This window comes from Xiphophorus couchianus, chromosome 4 (assembly GCF_001444195.1).
Source record: "Xiphophorus couchianus chromosome 4, X_couchianus-1.0, whole genome shotgun sequence".
Taxonomy (NCBI): Eukaryota; Metazoa; Chordata; class Actinopteri; order Cyprinodontiformes; family Poeciliidae; genus Xiphophorus; species Xiphophorus couchianus.
In genome coordinates, this window is record NC_040231.1 from 34,749,342 (window position 1) to 34,771,734 (window position 22,393).

General features: G+C 38.5%; 1 protein-coding gene across 4 annotated transcripts in view; it reads left to right on the forward strand.

Annotated features, from left to right (window-relative positions):
- The window catches only part of cttnbp2 (cortactin binding protein 2), a 105,973-nt gene that overhangs the window by 53,085 nt on the left and 30,495 nt on the right, over positions 1 to 22,393 (forward strand). For all 4 annotated transcript variants that reach the window (XM_028013715.1, XM_028013716.1, XM_028013717.1 and 1 more), the window contains exons 3-5: positions 10,919 to 11,149; positions 15,878 to 17,276; positions 21,564 to 21,857. In XM_028013715.1, the coding sequence (XP_027869516.1) occupies positions 10,919 to 11,149; positions 15,878 to 17,276; positions 21,564 to 21,857 (1,924 nt within the window). The remainder of the gene's footprint in view (positions 1 to 10,918; positions 11,150 to 15,877; positions 17,277 to 21,563; positions 21,858 to 22,393) is intronic.

Genomic DNA, 22,393 nt, shown 5'->3' on the forward strand with positions numbered 1-22,393 from the left:
TGTGTGTGCGTGTGTGTGCATGTGTGTGTGTGTGTGTGGGAGGTGTTTCTGTAGATGTCTGTGAGAGAGCATCTGAAGCCTAATCAAACTTTCATATATGTTTGTCAGATGAGCTCATAAAACATTTGTGGAAAAGCTGCCTCTCCATGGAAGAAGTCACAGTTTAGGGTTCCATCAAGGGTCTGCCTAGTAATGCAGGACGTACATAAAGGAACGTCTGATTCTGCTAAATCTGATTGTTCAAATGCACAACCTTCATGAGCCAAATGTTCAGCTGACCTCTGAAGCTCAATCTCACTTCAACTAGAGTGATGAAAACCCTCTAGCCAATCATTGTCAGCCTGTGCTCTCCTCTGCTGGGATGCTTATATAACTTTGGCCTGGTTTCTCACTGCTGTCAGCCTGACGCCTGGGGGCGGTGAGCCTTCATGACCCACCGCCACCTCCTCCCACTCTGAAACATCTCTGGATGAACAGAGAAAGCAGATTCAGACTTGATGCCACTGTATAAAGTATAAATAGTCTGGAGACATCAATATTGCTTTCCAACTGGATTACAAAGACAAGCAGTATTCATGTGATACACTGGTCTGTCATGATAACAAATTTTGCAGGACAATTAATTGTTCCAGAAATTACTGCAATAAATGATAAAATTGTTGTTTTGTTTTTTCACTAACATAAAGGTAAAGACATAATAAAGAAGTTTGCCCTCTCAAAGACCAATAACCTTTAATTTTGTAAAGAACACTCCAAACTTTAAGACATTTTAAAGGGGCAGTATTCTGTATTTTCCTGGTATAGCACAGTGAAGTAACTATGTTAACTTAAGTGGTTAAAAAAATGCCGAGTATATCAAACATGACTTAAAATAATTTTTACTTTGTAATGTAACCCCTTGAAATTGGACCTCTGTCTCTTTAAAAACTACTAATTTTGAAACTCCGCCTTCAGGAAGTGAGCAAAACATGGCTCCCCTATTAACCCTTTAACAACGTTTTTTTTTTTACCAGCGTTGCACTGAGAAGTAGGGACTCCAGATGTGTTTTTGATGAGGGAATAACATTATAATATGGTGTAAAGCACAAAACAGTCAATTTTACACAATACTGCCCCTTTAAATATAAAAAATAAAACTCAACAACCAAAAACAACAAATAAAAAAAGAAATAAAAGCCATACACCACTGATGATTGATGTGAACGTGATTAAAAATGAGACTATGAAGTCTCTGTAAACAAAATTGACCTTCAAAAAATAATTATTGATCCCATAATAAATTAATTGTGTATTATGCATTTAACTGATTAGTACCCTATTGCAACAGACTTAGGGTTATGGAACCATTTTATATTATATAACATGATAAAAAAAAAATTCCATCCGAGATGAGAATGACTGCACAGTTTCTAGAGAACTTCTTGATGCTTTTCAGCCTCCATAGCAATATGAACCATTAACATGTTGCATAACTGTGGGAGCTTATGTCTCTGTGTGAACGCCACTGGTTTTACTCTCAGTCAATTTAGTCTCTGCTTCATCCTCCTTTTCTATCTATTTTTGGCTCTACCCATCTTCTTCACTTTCTATGTGTCAAAGCATAGTTTTACCACTTTCTCCCTCTCTGCATCTGTTCCTTCCTTTTGTCCTAAATTAATTTATGCCATTCCTTCCCCATAGCTCAGCTGTCCAAAGCCTCTGTTGTCCTTCAAATTGTCTCGTTCGGGCTGTCTAATCAAATCCATTTGCACACATTGATCGCTCTAGCGGAGGGAAATGCTGTGTCTGCATTGAAAGGGACGTAACGAGACCCTGTGGCACAGAATCAAACCATAATAAAACAGCACAATATTTCTCATAACCATGAAATCCATGATTTCTAATCTAATAGAAAACCTTTCACAGCTGGAAACTGAAGTGCTTGTTCTCAGTCTAACTGTGAAGGAATTCTGGTCCATTCTTCTTTAAGTTCATTGAGGTTCCTGCTATCTAATATTGATCAGCTTATTGGCAAAGTAACAGCTCCCCTGATTTGACCTTCCTTTTTTCCCCCCTTTTGTTTTCCCCAAGTTGTTTGAGTTTTTCTCTGCACCGTTGTATTCTCCATTTTTTTCTCTCATCATGTGTTGCTACGGCGCTTCCCTCCAGTGAGTCTCATTGGCTAGTCCAATTCCTGATAGTGTCTCCCATCCGTCTGGGTCCAGTGAACCCTGTCACCTTCCAGGTTCAGCATGCTTGTAAAGGTTGATGCTAATAATAATGACGTCTCACTCAGACTCCGCTGCTGCACTTGTAAATACTGTAAAGTTACAAGCATGTAATCACCCCAGCACTCCCTCCCACCTGGTAGGTAAATATTTTTTGTTGAGAATGAAAAACAGAGACTACTATAAGAATTTAGTGTTCCACTGATATTTCAAGGTAATTTAACTGTAAAGGAGGATTTGTTAAGAGACTGGGAACATGGAGGACTAGAATCTGTATTACAAAATTTTACACCATTGAACTAGATTTTTCTGTTTGAATAAAGAACTGGAAAGCTTTTCTTCTGTGCCTACTGTAATTAGAGATGCAACAGTCTGTATTGGTCCTGATATTGATAAAATTCTAGATCGGGTATCAGAATTTTTCAGTGTCAATGTGCCCGATCCATAAAGGTACATCTATTCAGTTTAATTCTATGCTTTGTGCTCAAAGCGACGTCATGCTTTATTGTTCAGTTCACATTAAATATATAATTCCTAATTACACTTTCTGAACCATTTGAAAGGTTTGTTGCAGTTTATTTTGACATGTTTGACCAACATAGTCAACCTTTAGTCTTGATTTCAATAGAATACCTTAAAGTTTGTAGTTGTTATGTGACAAAATGTGTACAAGTACTTTCTTAGTCCTTATTTATTAGAGTGAAATTGCTCAGAAAATGGTCGATGATGAAATTTAAAGACTTAAATTCTTCACTGAAGTTGATGTTTCTGTCTATTTCAAATACTTCTGAGAAAGTGGAGTTCAAGGTGATTGTTTGACATATATTGTTTGAATTACAACAAATTTTAGTTTAGGTCTTACATCTCTTCCTCAAAGTTTCCAACAAGTCTCTGTATTTTTCCTCCCTGTCCTCCATGTTCCCAAATCCTCCATGGCTGTGTTTACATTGCCTGGCCCACACTCGGCCCTCAGTGTCAACAACTGTGTAAGCTTTCACTATTAATCTTCACACTTCACTCTATGTTCATGTGCTCGTTTATGGGTTAGTATTCAACTCTCCAACCTAGATCTCCTTGTTTGGCCAGGCATCTCAACCTGGCTTAGAAACGTCTGGCTCTTTGTCTTTCTCTCATTAACATCCCATCTCATATTCATTCAGTTGGAAAATCTTACTTTCCTCACCTGTCAGAGGCTGCAAAAACAAGAATACAAACTTTGGGGTGAAAAGTTTTATTGTTCTGCGTTGAACTACAAAATAAAAGGAATTTGAACAGTCATTTTGTTGATGGAGGTATTTTCTTTACCCAGCTTGGACAGAGGCTGTGTGTTTTCTGAGTCATTAAACTCCTTGAGACCATTTAGGGTAATGGGTTTGGTCTCTGTGCAGCTGCTCCACTCCAGCCACACAGGGTTTCTCTTATGATCATGTATTATTTGACCGTCAAATTACAGGGAATAAAGTTGAGTTGAGACCAGCTGAAGCTGAAATTAGAAGTTATAAATAATGTGAAATAGAATGTGGTTCCTTAATCTTATTTTTATGGCTGAAATGAATAGTGGTGATGAATCGATTATTTAAATAATCGTCAACTAATTTAATTACCGTTTAATTGTTAACTAGGGATAAGATAAGATTTATTGTCATCAACAGATTACAACGAGATTGAGATTTGCTCAACTCAAGTTAAGATGCAGTTTATGTGTATATACATAATATACAAAGATAAAGAAATAAATAGTACAAAATCAGAAATAAATAGACATCAGAAGATGGTTGCAGCGCCTGGAGGTGTCGCAACAGAATTTACATTTTTAACAAAGTGGTGTCAAGAACAGAAGTTCTTATGCCTTTGAATTTAGTGCCATGATTGCCATCGGGTAAAAACTGTTTTTGTCTCCAAAAACTGTTTTTGGAGACAGACTCTCCAAAACAGGCCATTAGGTGAAAGAAACAAAACACTCAATGCAGGATATAAGCCAAATCTGTACAAAATGTATTTACATTTTACATTTAAGATAAAAAAAAAAAATTGGTTGTGTTATTGCGCAATAGCCAGCCCCACCCTAAACCTCACAACTCACATGGACTAGCTCTCCGTCTAGCGGGTCCAGAAAATCTCTAAAACCATCGCGTCTTACCCTGAGACAGGTGTACTCAGTGTCATTCAGCTAATGACACTGAGAGAGACTCATCTGGCCTTTAACTACCTACATTTCAAAAGTTATGACCTTTTTCAGTTAAGAAGCAATCAGCTGAGTAGCCCTCACAACTGCATAACTTCAGTAACCACTCTTGTTAACGGTAGCTCTCTCCCTATCAACAACAAGCACTTGTTACAGAGTAGACTATTGTTAGTAGCTCAACATCAGCCCCAAGGTCATTATTTTACCAACACTAAAGGAACGTCTGAAGCCACCTCATTTCTAGAAACATGTTCATAGGTTTTACACTAATTAGAAGAACCAACGACAATAGATGACTCAATTAATTTCAATGTCCACAAATCTCATTAGAACTTTAATGCATCTTTATAAAGCAAGCTTTTAGCAGGGGTAAGTGACAGACAGGTTAATTATCAATGATTACAAATTAAGAATAAAAAATAAAAATTATTAAAATCACCTTCATCCTTTCCTAACCTCTTTCCCTACACTGTGTCACTAATTTACTGAGCGAGGCTTTGGGGTGCAGATCAACTCATACCCAGATGATGGATGATCTTGGCAACAGAAGGCTTCGATGTCCTTGGTTAGAGTCTTGTCTTTGTACTGCAAAATACTCTTCTGAATGGAAGCAAAGCAGAACTAGCTGTTGTCTTGCGAACACTCTGATCTTCATCACTCTGTCACCTTTGTCCATTCACCAAGTCTGTTGCAGCAGCATTGAGATCTTTGGTTGAGCGCAGAGCGGCAGTCGAATCAGGACCCAGGGTTGAGGGTTGGTGGGTCTTATCCCTTTCTAGCAGTGCGGAGTCTTCACCTCCCCGTGGTTCCAGGTTGCGGTCCTCCGCTGATCTTCTGTCTGCATCTTCTTGTTGGCTTGACTTCAGTACCGGATACTAAGAACACTTGTTCCTCTTTTCATTGGTTTTTATACTTTCTCACCCTATAGTTGTGTATGGCTTACGTGTCTTCTAGAATGTTCGATGGCTTCACATAAAGTAATAAACCTTTCCACATCAGTCAATGCCTTGTTCACTTCTCCTTTTTTGTTGTTTGTCCACTGACCATCTGGTTTCACTGCCTTAATCTGGGTTGGAGAAAACTTTCTAGTTCCTCTTTATAGTTCCCCTGCCTTACCGCTCAGCTCAGACCCTTTACTGGCCCTGACCTCTGCTCTAATTATAACACAGTATGAGAATCACATGTCACTATGCTTCACATAATGTATGATTAGTTCAGTTACAATTCTATATATGCTGTATGATCATCATAAATCATTAAACACAATCATCTTTTTAATTTAATTCTTCAAACATAACTTCTTTTGATAATCATCTCAGTTTATTTCTATTCACCATTTTATTCATCATGTTTGTTAAGAAGCAATAATATTTTCTGTAACATTTAAATTCTAGAATGTGTATGTGATCCTTTTGTTTGTGAAATGTTTGTTACCTTTTGGGTGTGTCTTTGTAGCGGCCATCTTGGAACCTACCAAAGAGGAGGCCCGCCTCAAACCCAGCTCTTTTATAGAAAGGCCTATGTTTGCCGGACTTTGATTGGCTGGGCAGTTAATTGAGAAGGTGGGGACAACAGTATATAAGAGGACTGTTGGCTGAGCCAAAGGAGGGAGAAAGCTTGAGAAGATGTCATTTTGTCTTGTCTGTGAGCCATGCTGTGCTGAAGGAGGCCTAATAAACCACCTTTGTTTATGCTACAGCCAACTTTGAGGAGTTTTTTCTTCCACACCACACCTCTCAGTGTAACAATGTTATTCATTTCTTGATCAGCTTTTAATTACACCAAACTCTTTGTATAATCATCAATAAATCAAAATACAGGATTACTTATTTATCAATAAATCAAAATACAAGATTACTTATGTCTTTCAGTAGGCCTGTCGTGACAAACAATAAATCAATTAATTGTATGATAAATTCAAACTGTCGACGTCATTTTAATTATCGGCATTATCGTCTCTTCCGACCTTTTTCTCTTTCAGCTAATGACACTGAATGAAAAAAGGGCTCTACTCCGGTGCTCTCCATTGACTCCCCCCTTCCTCATTTCCTTAGTGTAATGCCCAGCGCACACTACACGATCTTAGAGTTGTCGGCCGATTGTCGGCCCATTTTCAAAACCTGACAGACCACACATTAGCCGACAGAAATCCTAGGTATAACGGTTCGATCGGGTTCGTTCCTGCTGTGTGGTGTCCAACAATGGGCACAAAATAATGGCTACAAGTCCAGTGAACTAATTTTAAAACCAGGCATTAATCAATGCTTTACTACAATCTACCTGCAATGCATGTGGCTAGTGTCAGCGTAAAGTCCTGACTGAGTGAAAATCATTAGAACCTATTTATGTCACGTTAACGAAGAACAGCTGAAAAGTTACCGGGTTTATCAACTGCGGTAGCAATTTCGCTCCAACTCCTCCTCTTGTCATTTCTATATTCATTGCATGTTGAATAAACATTAATGTTGTTTCCACATATCATCTCCAATGTCCGCTGGACTTCAGGTTGTGCCGTGTCAGCTGTTTGGGATTCCCCGACATAATTTCCCCTCAGAAAACACAAGGAGAATTTGTGCTTTCTGATTGGCTGCCTGTCACATTCAACAGGCTGAGTTAAGTTCCCAGTTGGGGAAAACCCCCGATTTAGATCGGAGCGGCGATCTACCATAACACACCACACAATCTTAGAAAGACCAACGTTCTAAGATTGTCGGAAGGGGAAAATTAGGAGCAAAAAATCGTGTAGTAGTCGGATGTGCCCATCTTCTCTATTTAAATCTAATTATTACTGAAGGGCAACATAATATACAGACTTCATAATCTGCACTCTTTTGGTTGAATGCAGTATTTATTTCCACTTTGGCTTTATGTTGTTTAGTTTTTTTTCCAGTACATTTTTTGATAATGGAGACTGAGAATCCATTTTATTTTTGTTTTTGATTGTTTTGTTTATTTTGTTTATCAGTTCCAGTGTTAAGTGTTCGTTTGAAAATAAAGTGTATCTATCTTTGGCAGGAAATCGCATGCATTATTACGTCATTTTCAGTGTAAAAAGGTCTTCAAACAATATTATCGTTTATCGCAATAATTTTTGATACAATTAATCGTTCAGCAAAATTTGCTATCGTGACAGGCCTATCTTTCAGGCTTTTATGATCTGTTTTTTGAGTTAATGATAGCCCTGTAAAGGGGAAAAACGAAAGCAGACACGACACGGACACGACATTACTCCTTTCGCTTCCAGTGTTATTATGTTATTTCAAGAGCAGTTTTAAACATTACATTGTCACATACTGAGTGCTGAACATTGTACACAAACATTGTGGTCATATCCACATAGTAATAAGAAATGTAGCATAGGACGCAGCTAGCCAGAAAGCTAACGTGAATATAGCTCTTAAAAAAACTCAAATTATCGCAGAGACCACAAACACTCCCTGCTCATTCGACAAATGTAATGAATCTAAATACAGCTTTAAACCTGTATTTAAACTTGACAGTGATGAGTCAGAATTTTTCCTGCAAAGGGGAATAATGAAAGCAGACACGACACGGACACGACATTACTCCTTTCGCTTCCAGTGTTATTATGGAGGAGCAGAAGCAACGTGGTCCACTACATCGATTCAGACAAAACCAATCGAGACACGATCGGTGAACAGACTGCAGATGTAGATAATCAAAACAGACAAAACCAATTGAGACACGATCGGTAAACAACTGCAGATGCAGATAATCAAAACAATTAGATCTAATAGCATCATACCCTGCAACATTAACCTGGAAAGATCTCAGCACTTTATGCCTGTTTTCACAACAGTTGTAAATATGTTCTACCTAGAAGTTCTTGAGTGGAATAGTTTAACTTTACCCGATTCCAAATAATAAAAAAATGCTTGTATTAGACATCTTTTGCTGTTCAGTTATTAATGGGTTAATACAAAAAATAATCAACAGATCAGCCGTACACTGTGTTGATGTTAAGTCCAGCAGAAAGGTCTGAGCTGAGGACTGAACATGTCGATGGGTTAGGATTAGACCTATGTTTTCTAGCTGCAGATCCATCCTTTGCTACAAATGATCAAGCATTCATTACAGGAATGCTGTTATTATATTTTCTGCAATATAATGTCTATTTCTTTAAAAAAGGGAATTGATCTTATTGAAATAGTTGAATTCTTTTGTTTACTAGCATTTTTAAGTGTGCTTCTAATTTTCTATATATAAAAAAAGGCTTAAGTGAAAAATTTGCAGAATGTGCAATTTTATGTCCGATTAATTGATAACTAAGACAGTCACTTGTTGCAGCCCAACTTACATCAGTTTAATATTTAGCCTCGGTTTATTGTTTTGTTAATCCTTAATAATGCAGATAGAAAAACTGCAATAACAACCAAAGCACTGTCATGTTTATGGTTTTCCATCTAATAAAGTTTTTGTCAAACATTTTGAGCCGTAACTTTCATGAACACATGTGCCCAGAAACTTTGACTAATCTTACTTTGTAATTTCACCAGATCCTTGTTAAATGTAGCTGGTTAGCTCAGAACCCTGCTTGTTTTTCCCCCAGCCGGCTTCTGTGTGTTTCTGTAACCTGAGAGCGGATGTGTTCTGTGTGGTGCAGATTGCTGCTGGGGTCAGGAGGGCAAACGAGCTCCCAGCAGTCCTGGGTGGTTCTGACGCCACAGCACAGCGTTTGGGACCAAACGAGCTCTGACATAGGGCTGATGGGAAGTCTGGATCTGGTTCTAATGGGGATGATGGAATTAGGACCTAAAGTGGTTAAATAGAAGTATGCCAGACAATTTGTACCGTCACTCTGCCTTTATTGCTTATTTTCTATGCTGAACAACATTCTGAAACACATCATGAGGATTTTATTAGAGATATACCAATTAAATATTGGTCTCTAAATTTGTACAGCTATGATCTTTGCAATAACAGTAATATTGGTTTCTTTTTGTCTTTAACACAAAAAGAGATGAACAGCCTATAGTTCAAAACAGAAGTTTTAATACACTATATAAAATGTCTTAAATTGATTGAATAGTATAGTAATCTTTGTGCATTTAACGTTTTGATTTTGAAGAAAGTAATAAAAATTGCCTTAAAAAATTTTCTTTCTCATTATTTTGGCATATAGAAAATAGAAAAACTGACTTAAAACGGAACATTTTTAAACAAATGGTTTCCTTTAAAATGTCTTTGTTGATGCAGAAAGCTTTAACAACTTTCACCTTGACCGGGTTGTATTAGTGTTTCCACTGTATTGTGTGCAGTATTAGTCTGTACATCTTTAAGTACATCTTTGCCCACGACAAACTTTGGAAATTAAAATAGTTGGTTCTGAACCAACACCAACACTTCTACCAGAAATTGTCAAATAATTTAACATTTAACACTTTGTAGCCTTTTTTTTGGTCCTCTTTACGGTTCTTACCATGTTACTCAGATTTTCCACATTGCTGGGGCAAGATGTGGGTGATGAGTTCAGGAGCACTAAGAGAAACTGAGCTCCTGGGTAACTACATGCAGGTGGGGATGAAAATTATACTCAGTGGTAACAATATGGTCATTTTAGTCATTGCATGTGGAAAAACACACTGTATTTAAGACCTGATTGACATATTGGCTAACACTTTATACAATGTGGAATATTTTACTCTATGTTCAAAAACAATTTGGGGTGTGACCTTAAATATCTGCAGTGAAACTTATATAAATATGAACTGATTGGTGGGTAAAGTTCTACATCCAGTCCATGAATGATGCTAGAGCAAAGTTGGACATTTTTACTGGTCAATCTTTAATTTTGAAGTTTCCAAACCAGTCAGTCACTGGTAGAGGTGCACCAATCCGATATTAATATCTGTATCGGTTCTGATATTGAAAAAATGTTACACATCGGGCATCGGTGAAAATGTGCCTGATCCATAAGGGCAGTTCTATTCAGTCTATTTCTATGCTTTCAGATTAAGGCAACATCATGTTTTATTATTTATTTTACAATATATTTAAAATTCCTAACTGCACTTTCTGAACCATTTGAAAGAAAGTCTGTTTATTTTTTCATGTTTGACCAACATAGCTAATCTATTGTTTTTGTCACTTTCAGTTTCTTTATTATTTATATTTTATATTGACTGTTTTACTCCTAATTGCACTGACTGAAGAAATTAAAATAGTTGTTTTTACAACAAGCTTTATCAAGTATACTTGTAACTCAGTACATTTATGTCTGTTTTAAAACAGACATGTTTTAATTAAATTCAGCACTGTTTTTCTGAATCGGATTGACATCGGCCGTTACTAGACCACAGATATCAGTGTGGGTATCGGAAGTGAAAAAAGTGGATGATGTTACAAACTTAGTGATTATGGTTTTCAGTCAATTTCTTAAAGCCTCTCTTGTTTTCATAGTTAAAAAGGTGTGAACTGTAATTCTATAATTAGGATCAGTACAGAATCCATGTGAATACACAACACGAGAGTATAAAACAACCATTTTGCTTTTTGTCTTTCTCAGGCTCAGAGGAAGGAGGTGTTCCTCCAAGACCGATACGGCCACTATACCCTGACTGACCCCTTCCTGGCTCTTCAGAGAGACTTTGACTGCAGAGTCCCTGGGGGGGACAAAGAACGGCGGCCGTTGGGATCCAGCCCCATCTCCATCCTGGAGGCTGTCATGGCCCACTGCAGGAGAATGCAGGAGCGCATGTCAGCCCAGCTGGCTGCTGCTGAGAGCCGCCAGAAGAGGGTAAGAAATCTATTGATCAGACGGTAACATTTCAGTTACCCTCATATTTCAACGGTTCCAAACTGAGTCGGTGCCCAACCTGCATGCCCTAATCATCTCTCATTCATTATTGGCCTTCCCTCACTTGATCAGTCCAGCTAACTCTGATCTAATGTCTAGAAAACAGCAAAGCAAGACGAATTGAACTGTTATCATCTCATCTGTAAACCCTTAGACTTTATTGTCAGTTCTGGCTACACCGGGTGGAGTCTGTTCAGAGTCTACAGAATTGTAACGTCCACTATTGTTAATATGCTAGATCCGCACAGTTTTAAGATGAACTGCAGATTGTATGTTGGTCCATCATTATTACACTGAACATGTATTGTTAAGCTAGCCGGTTTGATTTTTCTTATTTACCAATAAATGTCCAACATGTTTCAGGAGCCATTGCAGCTCCAGCCGAGTAGAGCGACACCATCGTAAAATAGTAGCATATTAGGATGTACTGGTAAATTGTAGCTCACATCAGAAACCAATCTTATCCATTGATTTTTAGACCTCTGTAAAGGTCTGAAACTCAGTTGCCCCACAGTTGAAAATTTATCAATTTTGTTGCTGTATTTAGTGACTTTTCAGATAACAAAAGTAGTATTCAAGTTCTGATATATGTATGTATTTATATATCTTGAGTATATATAAAGCTTGAGTTCACCGTGTGAAGAACGTCAGCTATGATGACCCCCGGATACAAAGGTCAGTGCTACAATTTGAATTATTTACATACAAGTAGTTTTGGGTAGTCACTATTCATGTTTTTCAGTTTTTGATCCCTAATGGTGCTGAGGCTGGAACAAATGGATGCTTCCTTGCTTCAGGTAGCCTTTAATCTGAGCAGTAGTGCCAGAAAACAAATCCAGCCGCCTCATCTGGCTGGCAAATATCCCTGAATTTGAAGTGATAACCTTAATTTCTTTTCTTTGTGTTTGACCATCACAACAAACCATTTCTCTGCTGCAGCCATAGGAAAAAAAGAGTTAATGCACAAAGTGAAATGCATTATGAGCTGTTTGTATGCCTTTCATTTAACCAGAGTAAATCTGCTGCCATTTTAAATAAAGGTAAATAAATGTAAGATTTAACACTAACACAAGTGGAAGACAGTTGAGTTATCTATGACAACAACTTACATTTATATTTTCATGATTTAAATGCGTTTTCCAGAGGAGGACAACTGTATAAATGCCTGTCTGATTGTATATATTTGGCAAATGCTGGAATATTGTTGTAGATTTTCCTACAAACTTCATTTCAGTTCCAATTTTGTCGGCCGTGTCCACATAAGCCAGAGTGTATTTGTTATGGGCCTGTGCTGGATTACAGAATGCAGCCCTGATTAACTGGGCAGCCAGATGTCCGGAGAGGCTCTGCCCTATTTCCCTCAGCTCCCTCTGTTGTTCTGTCTCTCACTCTTGCTGTTCTCTGGGTCACTCAGTTGGATTCTCTTTAAACCGTCAGAAAAATGTGATGGAAAATGTAGGAATTTTTGAATGAAACATTTTTACACTTCAACATATGAAAGTACTGGTCAGTAAAAATCAGAGGTGTAATGAATCTTGCATCTACTCAATGCATGATATTTGCTTCACAAGAACAAGTGCTGATTTTACCGGTATGTTTTAAACACAAACTACAGTATGTATCAAACGTTTGTAATCAGTCTAGTATATTCCAATTCAGACGTGAGTCCATATATTTTTTTTATAAAGGTCACAATGGAAGTCTAATTCTAAACCTGCCGAGACGCCAAAAAAACGCAAAGACTGAAAAGGCTCATATTTTGTGTTTCAAATTATATATTACAGGAGTCATGAATATCCAGCTGTGTTTTAAAGAGTCACTGTCCAGTAGATGTATCCTCTATTTTGGAGTTTTGCTTTTGAACTGAAAGATAAAATTCAAAATCTTTTTATCAATCCTGATAGCAAACTATTTAACATATTGTTATCCAGCCCAATGAGCAGTATTCAAGGCTCAAACTAAAACTAAAAGTCAGACTTAGGTCTTGTTATTTTCATGTATTAAGATGCATCCTTGCTTATCAGGATATTATTAAACCAGCCAAATGAAACTGTTCACTCTTAGCATTAAAATCTTGAGCGATTACATCACAGTTTGTCACATCATAGTGGACTGTCACATGAACAGCCAACTGGTCTGCTGATGCCTCTGATAAACCCAGACGAACTTGAACTACATTATTACTCGAACATAAGCAACGCTAACATTCATCAAAGTTCCATTTCTGTGAACTTACTTCAGCAATTCACTCTATGCTGTTGCCTATGCATCTTAGCGTAATAATGTGAGAGGTAATAGAGAATAAATATCCTAATGTGAGACTTTTCAAGGCTCTTGAAATAAAATCTGCAATAAAACAGCTGATGACTTGTATGATTCTAGGTAGTTTATGTGCAGGAAGCTGGAGAAATGTGTTGGACAGTTCAGCGATTTGATAACCTGGCATGACTAGGATTTAAGACAAGAACTAATGAATTCAGTTTGTAAATAATTCAAATTTTAGCACTGACCTTTGTATCCGGGAGTCGTCATAGCTGACGTTCTTCACACGGTGAACTCAAGCTGCTAACTGCTTCAATGTTTCTTTGGACAAGAAACATTGAAGCTTTTTATTATTAAAACCACAAAATGTCCTTATACTCTTATAAAAACCCTAGAAATAATGTCTACAGAGCAATAAGGCAGATTTTTAAATTTTTGTCAAAGTGTGTAAATGTAGAAACAGTCAGGAAAAAAATCTTCAAGCCGATCTTAGTGTCACTAAACTGGGATGTATATTCCTTCCTGAGACCTTTGAACTGACCAGTGACACCAGCAACCAATCAAAGCTGTTAAAAGAGCCAGCTTTCTCAGAGGGACTCTGGTTGCTGGCTAGAGCGAATTTCTGCAGCATTGTCCATTCTATCTGTATATCCCCCATCCTTTTTATTTCTTTCTGTCTGCCTGTTGAAGCTGTTGAATTATCTAGAAGGTCACAGGCAGCAGAAAGTAGGCCGTCTGCTGTCTCGCTGAAGCTGTTCACATTGTCAGTATTTTGAAACATGTAACTTATTAAACTTATAAAAATATAGATAATTTAATTCATCTTCCAAATATTTACAATTGGGACAAATTATGAATTTGTTATGGATTAAGAAGTTTTCAAAAAATTTTTTTATAATAAATAAGTAAGACCATTTTGATTAGTTTTTCTATAATCTAATCTTTTCTAATTAGACTTTGAACTAGGGGTGCACCAATAAATTGGCCAGCCATAAAATTGCCCTCAATTTTCGTAATTTTAGGAGATCAGCAGTCTCTCAGTCTTATCTACCTCAGCAAAAAGCTGACTGACTGACTGACCCCCCTCATCGGTGCACCCCTGCTTTTAACAGGCATTCAAACAATGGTTTTGTGTCATGAAAAGTTTTAGGTAATAAAAGCAGTCATCTGTGTTTAAAGAGTGTTCAATGGCATGGGATAAGAGGCTGTTTTGTGTCTCCACACAAGTCTAGGCAAAACATGCAGTATTTAATGTTACATACTATACATGTTACCTCTTACGAAACAAGAAAAATGATTCAACAATATATGTTTTTCAATAAAAAGAGGTGGGTGCTCTGAAAACTACTCTGGTAATCTAAAGCATATCTAAGAAGTACCTCCAAATGACTGAAACGTTAACAAGACCAGATGGTATGGAGGGTTGAAACCATCAGCCAACCAGGAAACACGTACAGTGATATGTTTTGAGATACATAAGATGGATAATCTAAATAATTTTTAAATCTGCACAAACATCTATTATAAAGTTTCAAATATCCCACCCGGTTTTGGTGCCATTAAACTTCACAGCATCCCTAAATTCTCTCTGTAGGTGACATTCACAAGTATTAATCCTCAACTAAATAGCAGCTTGTTGTAGCACCTCCAACTTCCTTCAGCAGCCTCCACTGACTCACCCCTACCCTTTTCCTGTTAAGACAGCGAGACGTAATCTGAATGGGCTGGTCAAGAGTGGGAGGGGTCAACATAATGACAGAGAATGCTGGACATCAGCTGTATTGTTTGAGACTTGTTAAAGCACTGGAGGCATTAGAATCAGGTGCGGATCCTCCTGTTAAACTGTGACTCTCTATGAAGCCAGCGCTGGGCTTAGAATAGCAGATGGTCCAGATATAGAATGCAGGGCAAAGACAAGGCATCAAGAGTCAACCATACACACGTTCAGGCAAGGTCCTGTACGTTTTAGATGTACCTCCGACAACACAGCTGAAATAATGGCTGTGTTGAGGCTCGGTACTGAACCCATCTGTTGGATCTGGACTTTTTGAAACCGGGAACATCTAAAACATGTAGGACACCCAGAGTTACACTTCACTCAATCTGTCTTGGTACACAAGCTGAATTTAAGCCGACTTGAGGACTGACAAAATATATTTGCTAAGGTGGGTTTAATTTCAAGGCTCATTTGATTAATTTGAAAAATTGTTAATGATTTAAACATTATGTGGATTGTGGAATTAAGAATAGAAATCAGAGAATTAAAATTTTTTTTAAATTTTAGTCTTCATTAAAAGCTTGATTTAGGTACCCTCTAGATTAGCCAAACCTCATAACCAGATGCTTGAATATCAAACGTGACAATGGACGCTATTGATCACTAAAGTTGCGTTGTTCTTTTTCTAGCTGGAGATGGAGAAGCTTCAGCTCCAGAGTCTGGAGCAGGAGCACCGCAAGCTAACAGCACAGCTAAAGGACGAACGTGAGAAGAATAAGCACATTGTCATGATGCTGGTGCGCGAGTGCAAGCAGCTTGCCACTCGGGTGGTGGAGGAGTCACAGCGCTTTGACGAGCTTCAAGCTCGCCTGGACGAGGAGAGTCGCACCTCTGGCCGATTGCAGGAGGAGCTGGGTGGCGAGCGCCAGCGTAGCCATCAGATGGAGGCCAAGATGGAGAAGCAGCTGTCGGAATTTGACACAGAATGCGAGCAGCTGCGCGCCAGGCTGGGACGAGTGGAGGCAGAGAGTCAGGGCTTGCGGCAGCAGGTGGAGCAGCTCAGAACTGAACGGAGTGATGAGAAAGATGACGCTGCTGCTGCTTCACCTGCTGCTGCCACCAGTACACCACCCAAACCCAAAGCTATGATATCTGTATCCATAGCCACAGAGTCCATAAGCTGTCAAGCAGCATCTTGTCAAACGGATGTGCCCCCTACTGAGGCTGAGGGTCCTAAGAAGACTCCCCTCTCTATACCTGCCAAACCAGCCCCTGCCAACTATGTGGGCCTTAGTTTGCCAAAGACAACTGGAAGGGGGATTGTCCACAGCAGCTCAGGAGGATTGGCACAAACGGAAAATGGCTCCGAGGGCCAAACTACCCACGGCCTACCCACCGGAGTGAGCCCTCGTGTACAGGCAGCCCGCTACAAGTTTCAGGAACAGGACCAAAATGGAACGGCATCTCAGAGCCCGCCGGCCCGTGACCTTTCCCCAACCAACCGCGACAACTTTGCAGCCAAACAGCAAGCGCGTCATACTGTGACGCAGGTCCTGTCGCGCTTCACCAGCCCCCCCGCAGGAGGAGCCGGACCCCTCCGTCCGGCCCTGCCCCACTCCGCCTCGGAGGGCGGACCCTTCCCCGGCCGCCTGAGCCATCCCATCGGCCTCAAGTCGCCCACAGTGACCAGGATCGACCGGGGGAACCCTCCTCCTATACCTCCTAAAAAACCAGGGCTTTCCCAGACCCCCTCACCTCCACATCCATCCATCAAGGTAGTGGGGGAAAGCAGTCGCTCCCCTGGGGCCGGTCTGAAGCCGGCCACACCCCAGCTGCCACCAAAACCTGCCCTGGACCTGGTCCCAGCCCTGACTGCCTCTCAGGTGGGTGCCTGCCCCCGCTCGCCAGGGCCCGGTCGGGGACCTCAGCGGCAGGCAGCAACAGCATGTGCAGAGTCCCTCCAAGACATCAGTCCTGCCACTACTGTCAGTAGCCCCTCCTCCATACACCCTCCCTCCACATCCATTAGTGCTCCATCTTCCTATAGTTCCCGTGCCTCAGCAGGCAGCCCCCTGGCAACAGCATCAGGTAACGGGGGCTCCTACAAGCTCTGTCTCCCTCCAGCTCCTACTGCTGCCTTTTTATTTTCCTTAAGAGTCTTTCAAAGTGACCTTTGCACTTGTCCAGGATAGCAGAGCATAGTGATTAAGTCACACTTGTGCAAGGCAGAATACCTCATAGGCCAAGTCTGATGTTGCTCACTGCACTCTCCCTTCACTCATCTCTCTTCCTCTAATAAGTCCTGGTCTCTGGGCAGCTCTTTTATCACATGTTGGCCACCTCAGCCATGTCAGCATCACACTCTGACAACTTTAGGGCAAACTGAATATAGTGTTGAGCTGAGGCAGCCAGAGGTCCTTGGTTCTCCTGTGTATTCTGATTGGTTTGGCCTTTCTATAAGTAACCCCTGTCCTCTCTGAAGCTGATGCCAGAGGCTGCTTTTTCCTTCCCTACCTCCAGTTCTTATAGCATGCCATCATCAGTTAACTTTGAACACTGTTTTTCCTGTCTCATCTTTCATGAATGTGAACCACTAACCAATTGTTGTTAAACGCTTCAGCAATCTCATTTTTGCTGTTGTCGTATATTTTCACTTGCTATGATTAAAAATTTTACTCATTTTACTAAAACCCTAATCAAGTGGTGTGCATATTATCTTAACTTTTTCGCTTTGCTTTAAATCTGAAATAAATGACAATGAAAGCTCTAACAACACAGTCGTTACTAAATATATTCTAAAACTTTCCTGTGGAATGTTACAAAGTATGCATTTTGAATTAATTAATGTACATTCATGCCCTGTTTTAAATTATATATATATATATATATATATATATATATATATATATATATATATATATATAATTGTTCCTCTGATTTTACTCTTTATAGGTTTATGTTTGAGTTAAATGAACGTTGTTCATGAATCACTGACAACATGCCTCTGAAATTCTAAGTGAATATGTAGTATTTATTTGCAGAAAATGGCCAAAATAACAAAAAAGATGCAGTTCTTTCAGTTTTCAGACCTCAAATAATGCAAAGGAAACTAGTTCATAATTCATTTATAAACAACAATACTAATGTTTTAACTCAGGAAGAGTTCAGAAATCAAGATTTAGTGGAATATTTGGGGTTAATTTTTCCCAGATATCTATCTATCTATCTATCTATCTATCTATCTATCTATCTATCTATCTATCTATCTATCTATCTATCTATCTATCTATATCAAGCCATTAATTACAGAACTGAACTGTCTGTAAATTTTCATTGTTATTCATCCCCCTGTTGAATTCTTGCTTTTCAACATCACACGCAGCATGCTTCCCCACTCCGACTTTATTACTCTTATATAATCTCTTTGATTCTGTTTGCAAGATGCTATCATCTATTATCATTGTTTTTTTCACTTATCTGTTCATCTAATTTATTCATTTGGTTAAAACGATTCATAATTTCATCAATATTCAATGAGATAATGCATGTAACAGTCTTATTCACTCCGTTATTACTGTGGGTGACAGACTGTTGTATAATAATATAACGGTTATCTACAGCACCTTGCTAAATTAATTATAGATCTTGAAGTTTCTTAGAATTACTCACAATACAACCACAAGCTTTAATTTGTTTTATTAAGATTTTAATAGAATAGAAACAAGTAATTTGTAATTGTGAAAGGAAACAAGAATAATATACAGTTTTAAATTTTTTTAACAAATACAAATCTGTTGAAGGGTGTGCCATCCAGCCCTCTTTACACTGATGCCTCTGAATAAAGTCAATCAATTTGCCCCAAGCAAATATTAGTAATATTTGTCCTGGCTTTATCAGAAAACCAAGTTATTCATAAAGTTGTGGTTTAAACTCTGTTTAAAGTAGGATTGGCTTGTAAAGGAGTACAGTGAACCCTCGCTATAACGCGGTTCACCTTTCACGGCCTCGATTCTTTGCAGATTTTTTTGTGCAGTGTTTTTTTCACTGTGCGTTGTGTTCTGCATCCTGATTTGGCTAAACAGTCTCCACGCTTCTTCTCTACCTGTGTGCCAATAATGTTACGGTATTTAAATATACGTAACACAACTTGGCAAATTTTGGTAAATGGTTTTGCCCAGAAGAAAAAAATAGTGACAACAACTACCGATAACTATGTTCTTACGAAAAAAACACACCTGCACCACAGGCTTCAGAAGAAAAAGACACTAGAGAGTGGAGTCAGGCCGCAGCGTCACAGTCAGAGGAACAGTGAAATATGCGAGTCACAATTTGTCCTACTGTACTTCGTATTGATGATTAAAATGATTATTTTACTGTAATTATTTGTAAGAAAGCGTTATATTTGTTTAAAAAATGCTTGGGCCTGAAAACAGGTTTTGTTCTTTGGTTTCAATGTAGAGTATTTAATTATGTTGTATAATAATTGTAAAAAATAAAGGTAACTACTTCACGGATTTTGCCTATCACGGGTTCTTTTCAGAACGCAACCCCGCGAAAAACGAGGGTTCACTGTATCCCAAAGTTTTAAACATTTTAAGGAGCAGTTTTTACATTAGGCAGCCCATCCTAACAACAAGAAATTATCTGATTGCCCTGCACCTTATGCTGGTGGATACCTTTCTCCAGCAGGGCTAACACAGCCAGTCAGGGTTAATGAGTCCAAGAATTGACTCAGGAGCGAAATATGACATTTTTAAGGTTTTTATTTGTAACAAAAACCTGTGAAAACCATGTGAAATGTTCCTTCCACTTAGCATCTATCTGCTACTTTTTGTTGATTGGCGATATAAATTTGTAAAAATATGCACAAAAGTGAGTTTGTAGCAGAAAAAACTGAAAAATCTAAAGATGTATGATTACTTTTGCAAGATACTTTATTTACTTTGACTTTGCCAGATTTGGTTGCTTTGAGCAAAATGTAAAATTAAATCTTCAAATAAGTTCTGAATCAGCATTAATTGGATTTGCGCAACAGATCTTAAGTTGTGTGACAATCAAGCAAGTAGCTTCTTCTTAAGCTCACCAACCAGATACAAGCTCACTGATAACACATACATTAAACAGTGGGAAAAAACACTACAAAATCTTTGCAATAAGCGGACTTAATCATAATAGATTTAGTCGATATGTTTCTAACTCAGTTTTGAATGAAGTAGCAGTATTAGTTGTTGTTTTTAACACTATTGTAAAAGTGTCTATTCGCTAAACAGCAAAAGTATTTTCTAACATTTTTCTGTCTGTGTTGTTGAAATAATTTTACATAAAATGTGTCATTTTCCCCTAACAAGTTACGATTATGTTTTTCAGGAATTTTGTGATTTTTATCAATGTTGCTAAGTGATTAACATATTCCTGAAATTTGTATGCTGTTTGTATTTTGTCTTTGCCTTTGTATTTTGCTGCTGTCACATTGTCTTTTATTAGATGTACTACAGCTGTATACAGACCGTTCTCATCTGCTAGCACTAAAAAATGGTTTGCATTGGCTTTATGTAAGTGTAATCAGGAAAAAGTTATATAATTTTTTACAATGCAAAGATTTTTAGTGAATAAATCCTAAGCGTTTCAATATAGATTTTCAAGCACTTGTTGAAAATCACCTGTTGACGGAACAACAAAAACAGGAGAGTTTATTAGTCTTTAAAGTTTCTCTATTGGTCAGAGTTATTAGCCCTCCTGATGACATCACACAAAACGTAATAGTTCTACAGAAACTTTTTATACTTTTACTGTCCCCAAAAGACAAAGACATAATCTCCACTAAGTTTGATTTGTGTATTTTATTGATATTTAGTGTTTTGTATGATTTCATCAGGGGAACCTTAACTTTACCTGCAAAAGTTGAACCATATCTGTTTCTAACATTAAAATTAATTACCTTGATAAAATTACAATCAAATCTAGGATCAAGTTTTGGATTATGGAGTTTTATCTTGGCGTCTGATCCTTCATCACTAGGACATGCAGTTCCATGCGCATGAAATATTGTTAATTTTATGTTTTTGTTACTATGCTTTGCATTTTTCCAAGTTGCCTTTTTGTTGTTATTGAACTTGTTTGACTGTTCAATAGTTGGTTTGAACAATGTTTGCCTGCCCACTTGTTAGACTGATGAATGTGATGCTTCTGGTTTTGCCCTGAAATGTTTACGTAGGAGCTTGCTCTGTAAAGTGTGTGTGAAAACTGAACATTTTCTCCTTCCCTTCCACCTTCTCATGCCCTTGCTCTCCCTTGCTCAGCACTTCTAGTCTCACTCCTGGTCTTCCTCGTCCTAGTTTAACCTGTCCTCCTCCTCCTCCTCCCTCCACCCTGCAGGCTGGTGTCCCTCCATAGTCTCCTCTCTAAGTAGCGGTGGGCCTGCTGCCCTGGACAGTAGGCCCCTCCTGCTCCTCCAAGCTGCTTCCCAGGGAAATGTCACTTTATTGTCAATGCTGCTTAACCAACCAGACTCGAACGGAACCACCATAAGTATCACTCCTATCACCTCACTCACTGACATCGCCTCTACCACTACTTTGGAAACTTTGCCCAATCTTCTTGACCCAAACTTCCACCTCAGTTACAACCAAACTTCTTCCTTGTTTGCTGCTGCTCAGAATGGACAAACGGGTAAGTCAATCTTGTAATCTTTTGTTGAAAGCTGGTGATTTTGGAAGTTTGCTCATTCAGTTTGCTTGGAGTTAAAGTAGAGCACACCAAAAAGAGGAGACAAATAATAATACACCTAATATACACATAATAATTACACCATAGATTTCTTCATCTTGATTGGAAAACAAAGCAAGAACATACTGTAGTTCTTGCATTAACAAAGTTAATGTAACTTTTACATTAAGCAAAGGTTGTAACAACTATATCACTGTGTAAAATGTTTAATATAAACCCTTTTGGGTATATAAAATGTAACATTGTAATTTATTTATTGGTGATTTAAATTGATGGGCTGATATTATAGAAATAACTGATAGAAGAAATGAACGGTCCAGCCGGAGGTGGGCCTGTACGGCCGCTACGTTTACATGCAGAGATCAGACAGAGGTGGACTGATGTGACGCTGGTAACTGCATGAGCTGTGGCTGATCCCATTATGTCTGCTGCTGTTAGATTGTAAAGGAGAATGCAGGGCTGTCATGTGGGAGATGTAA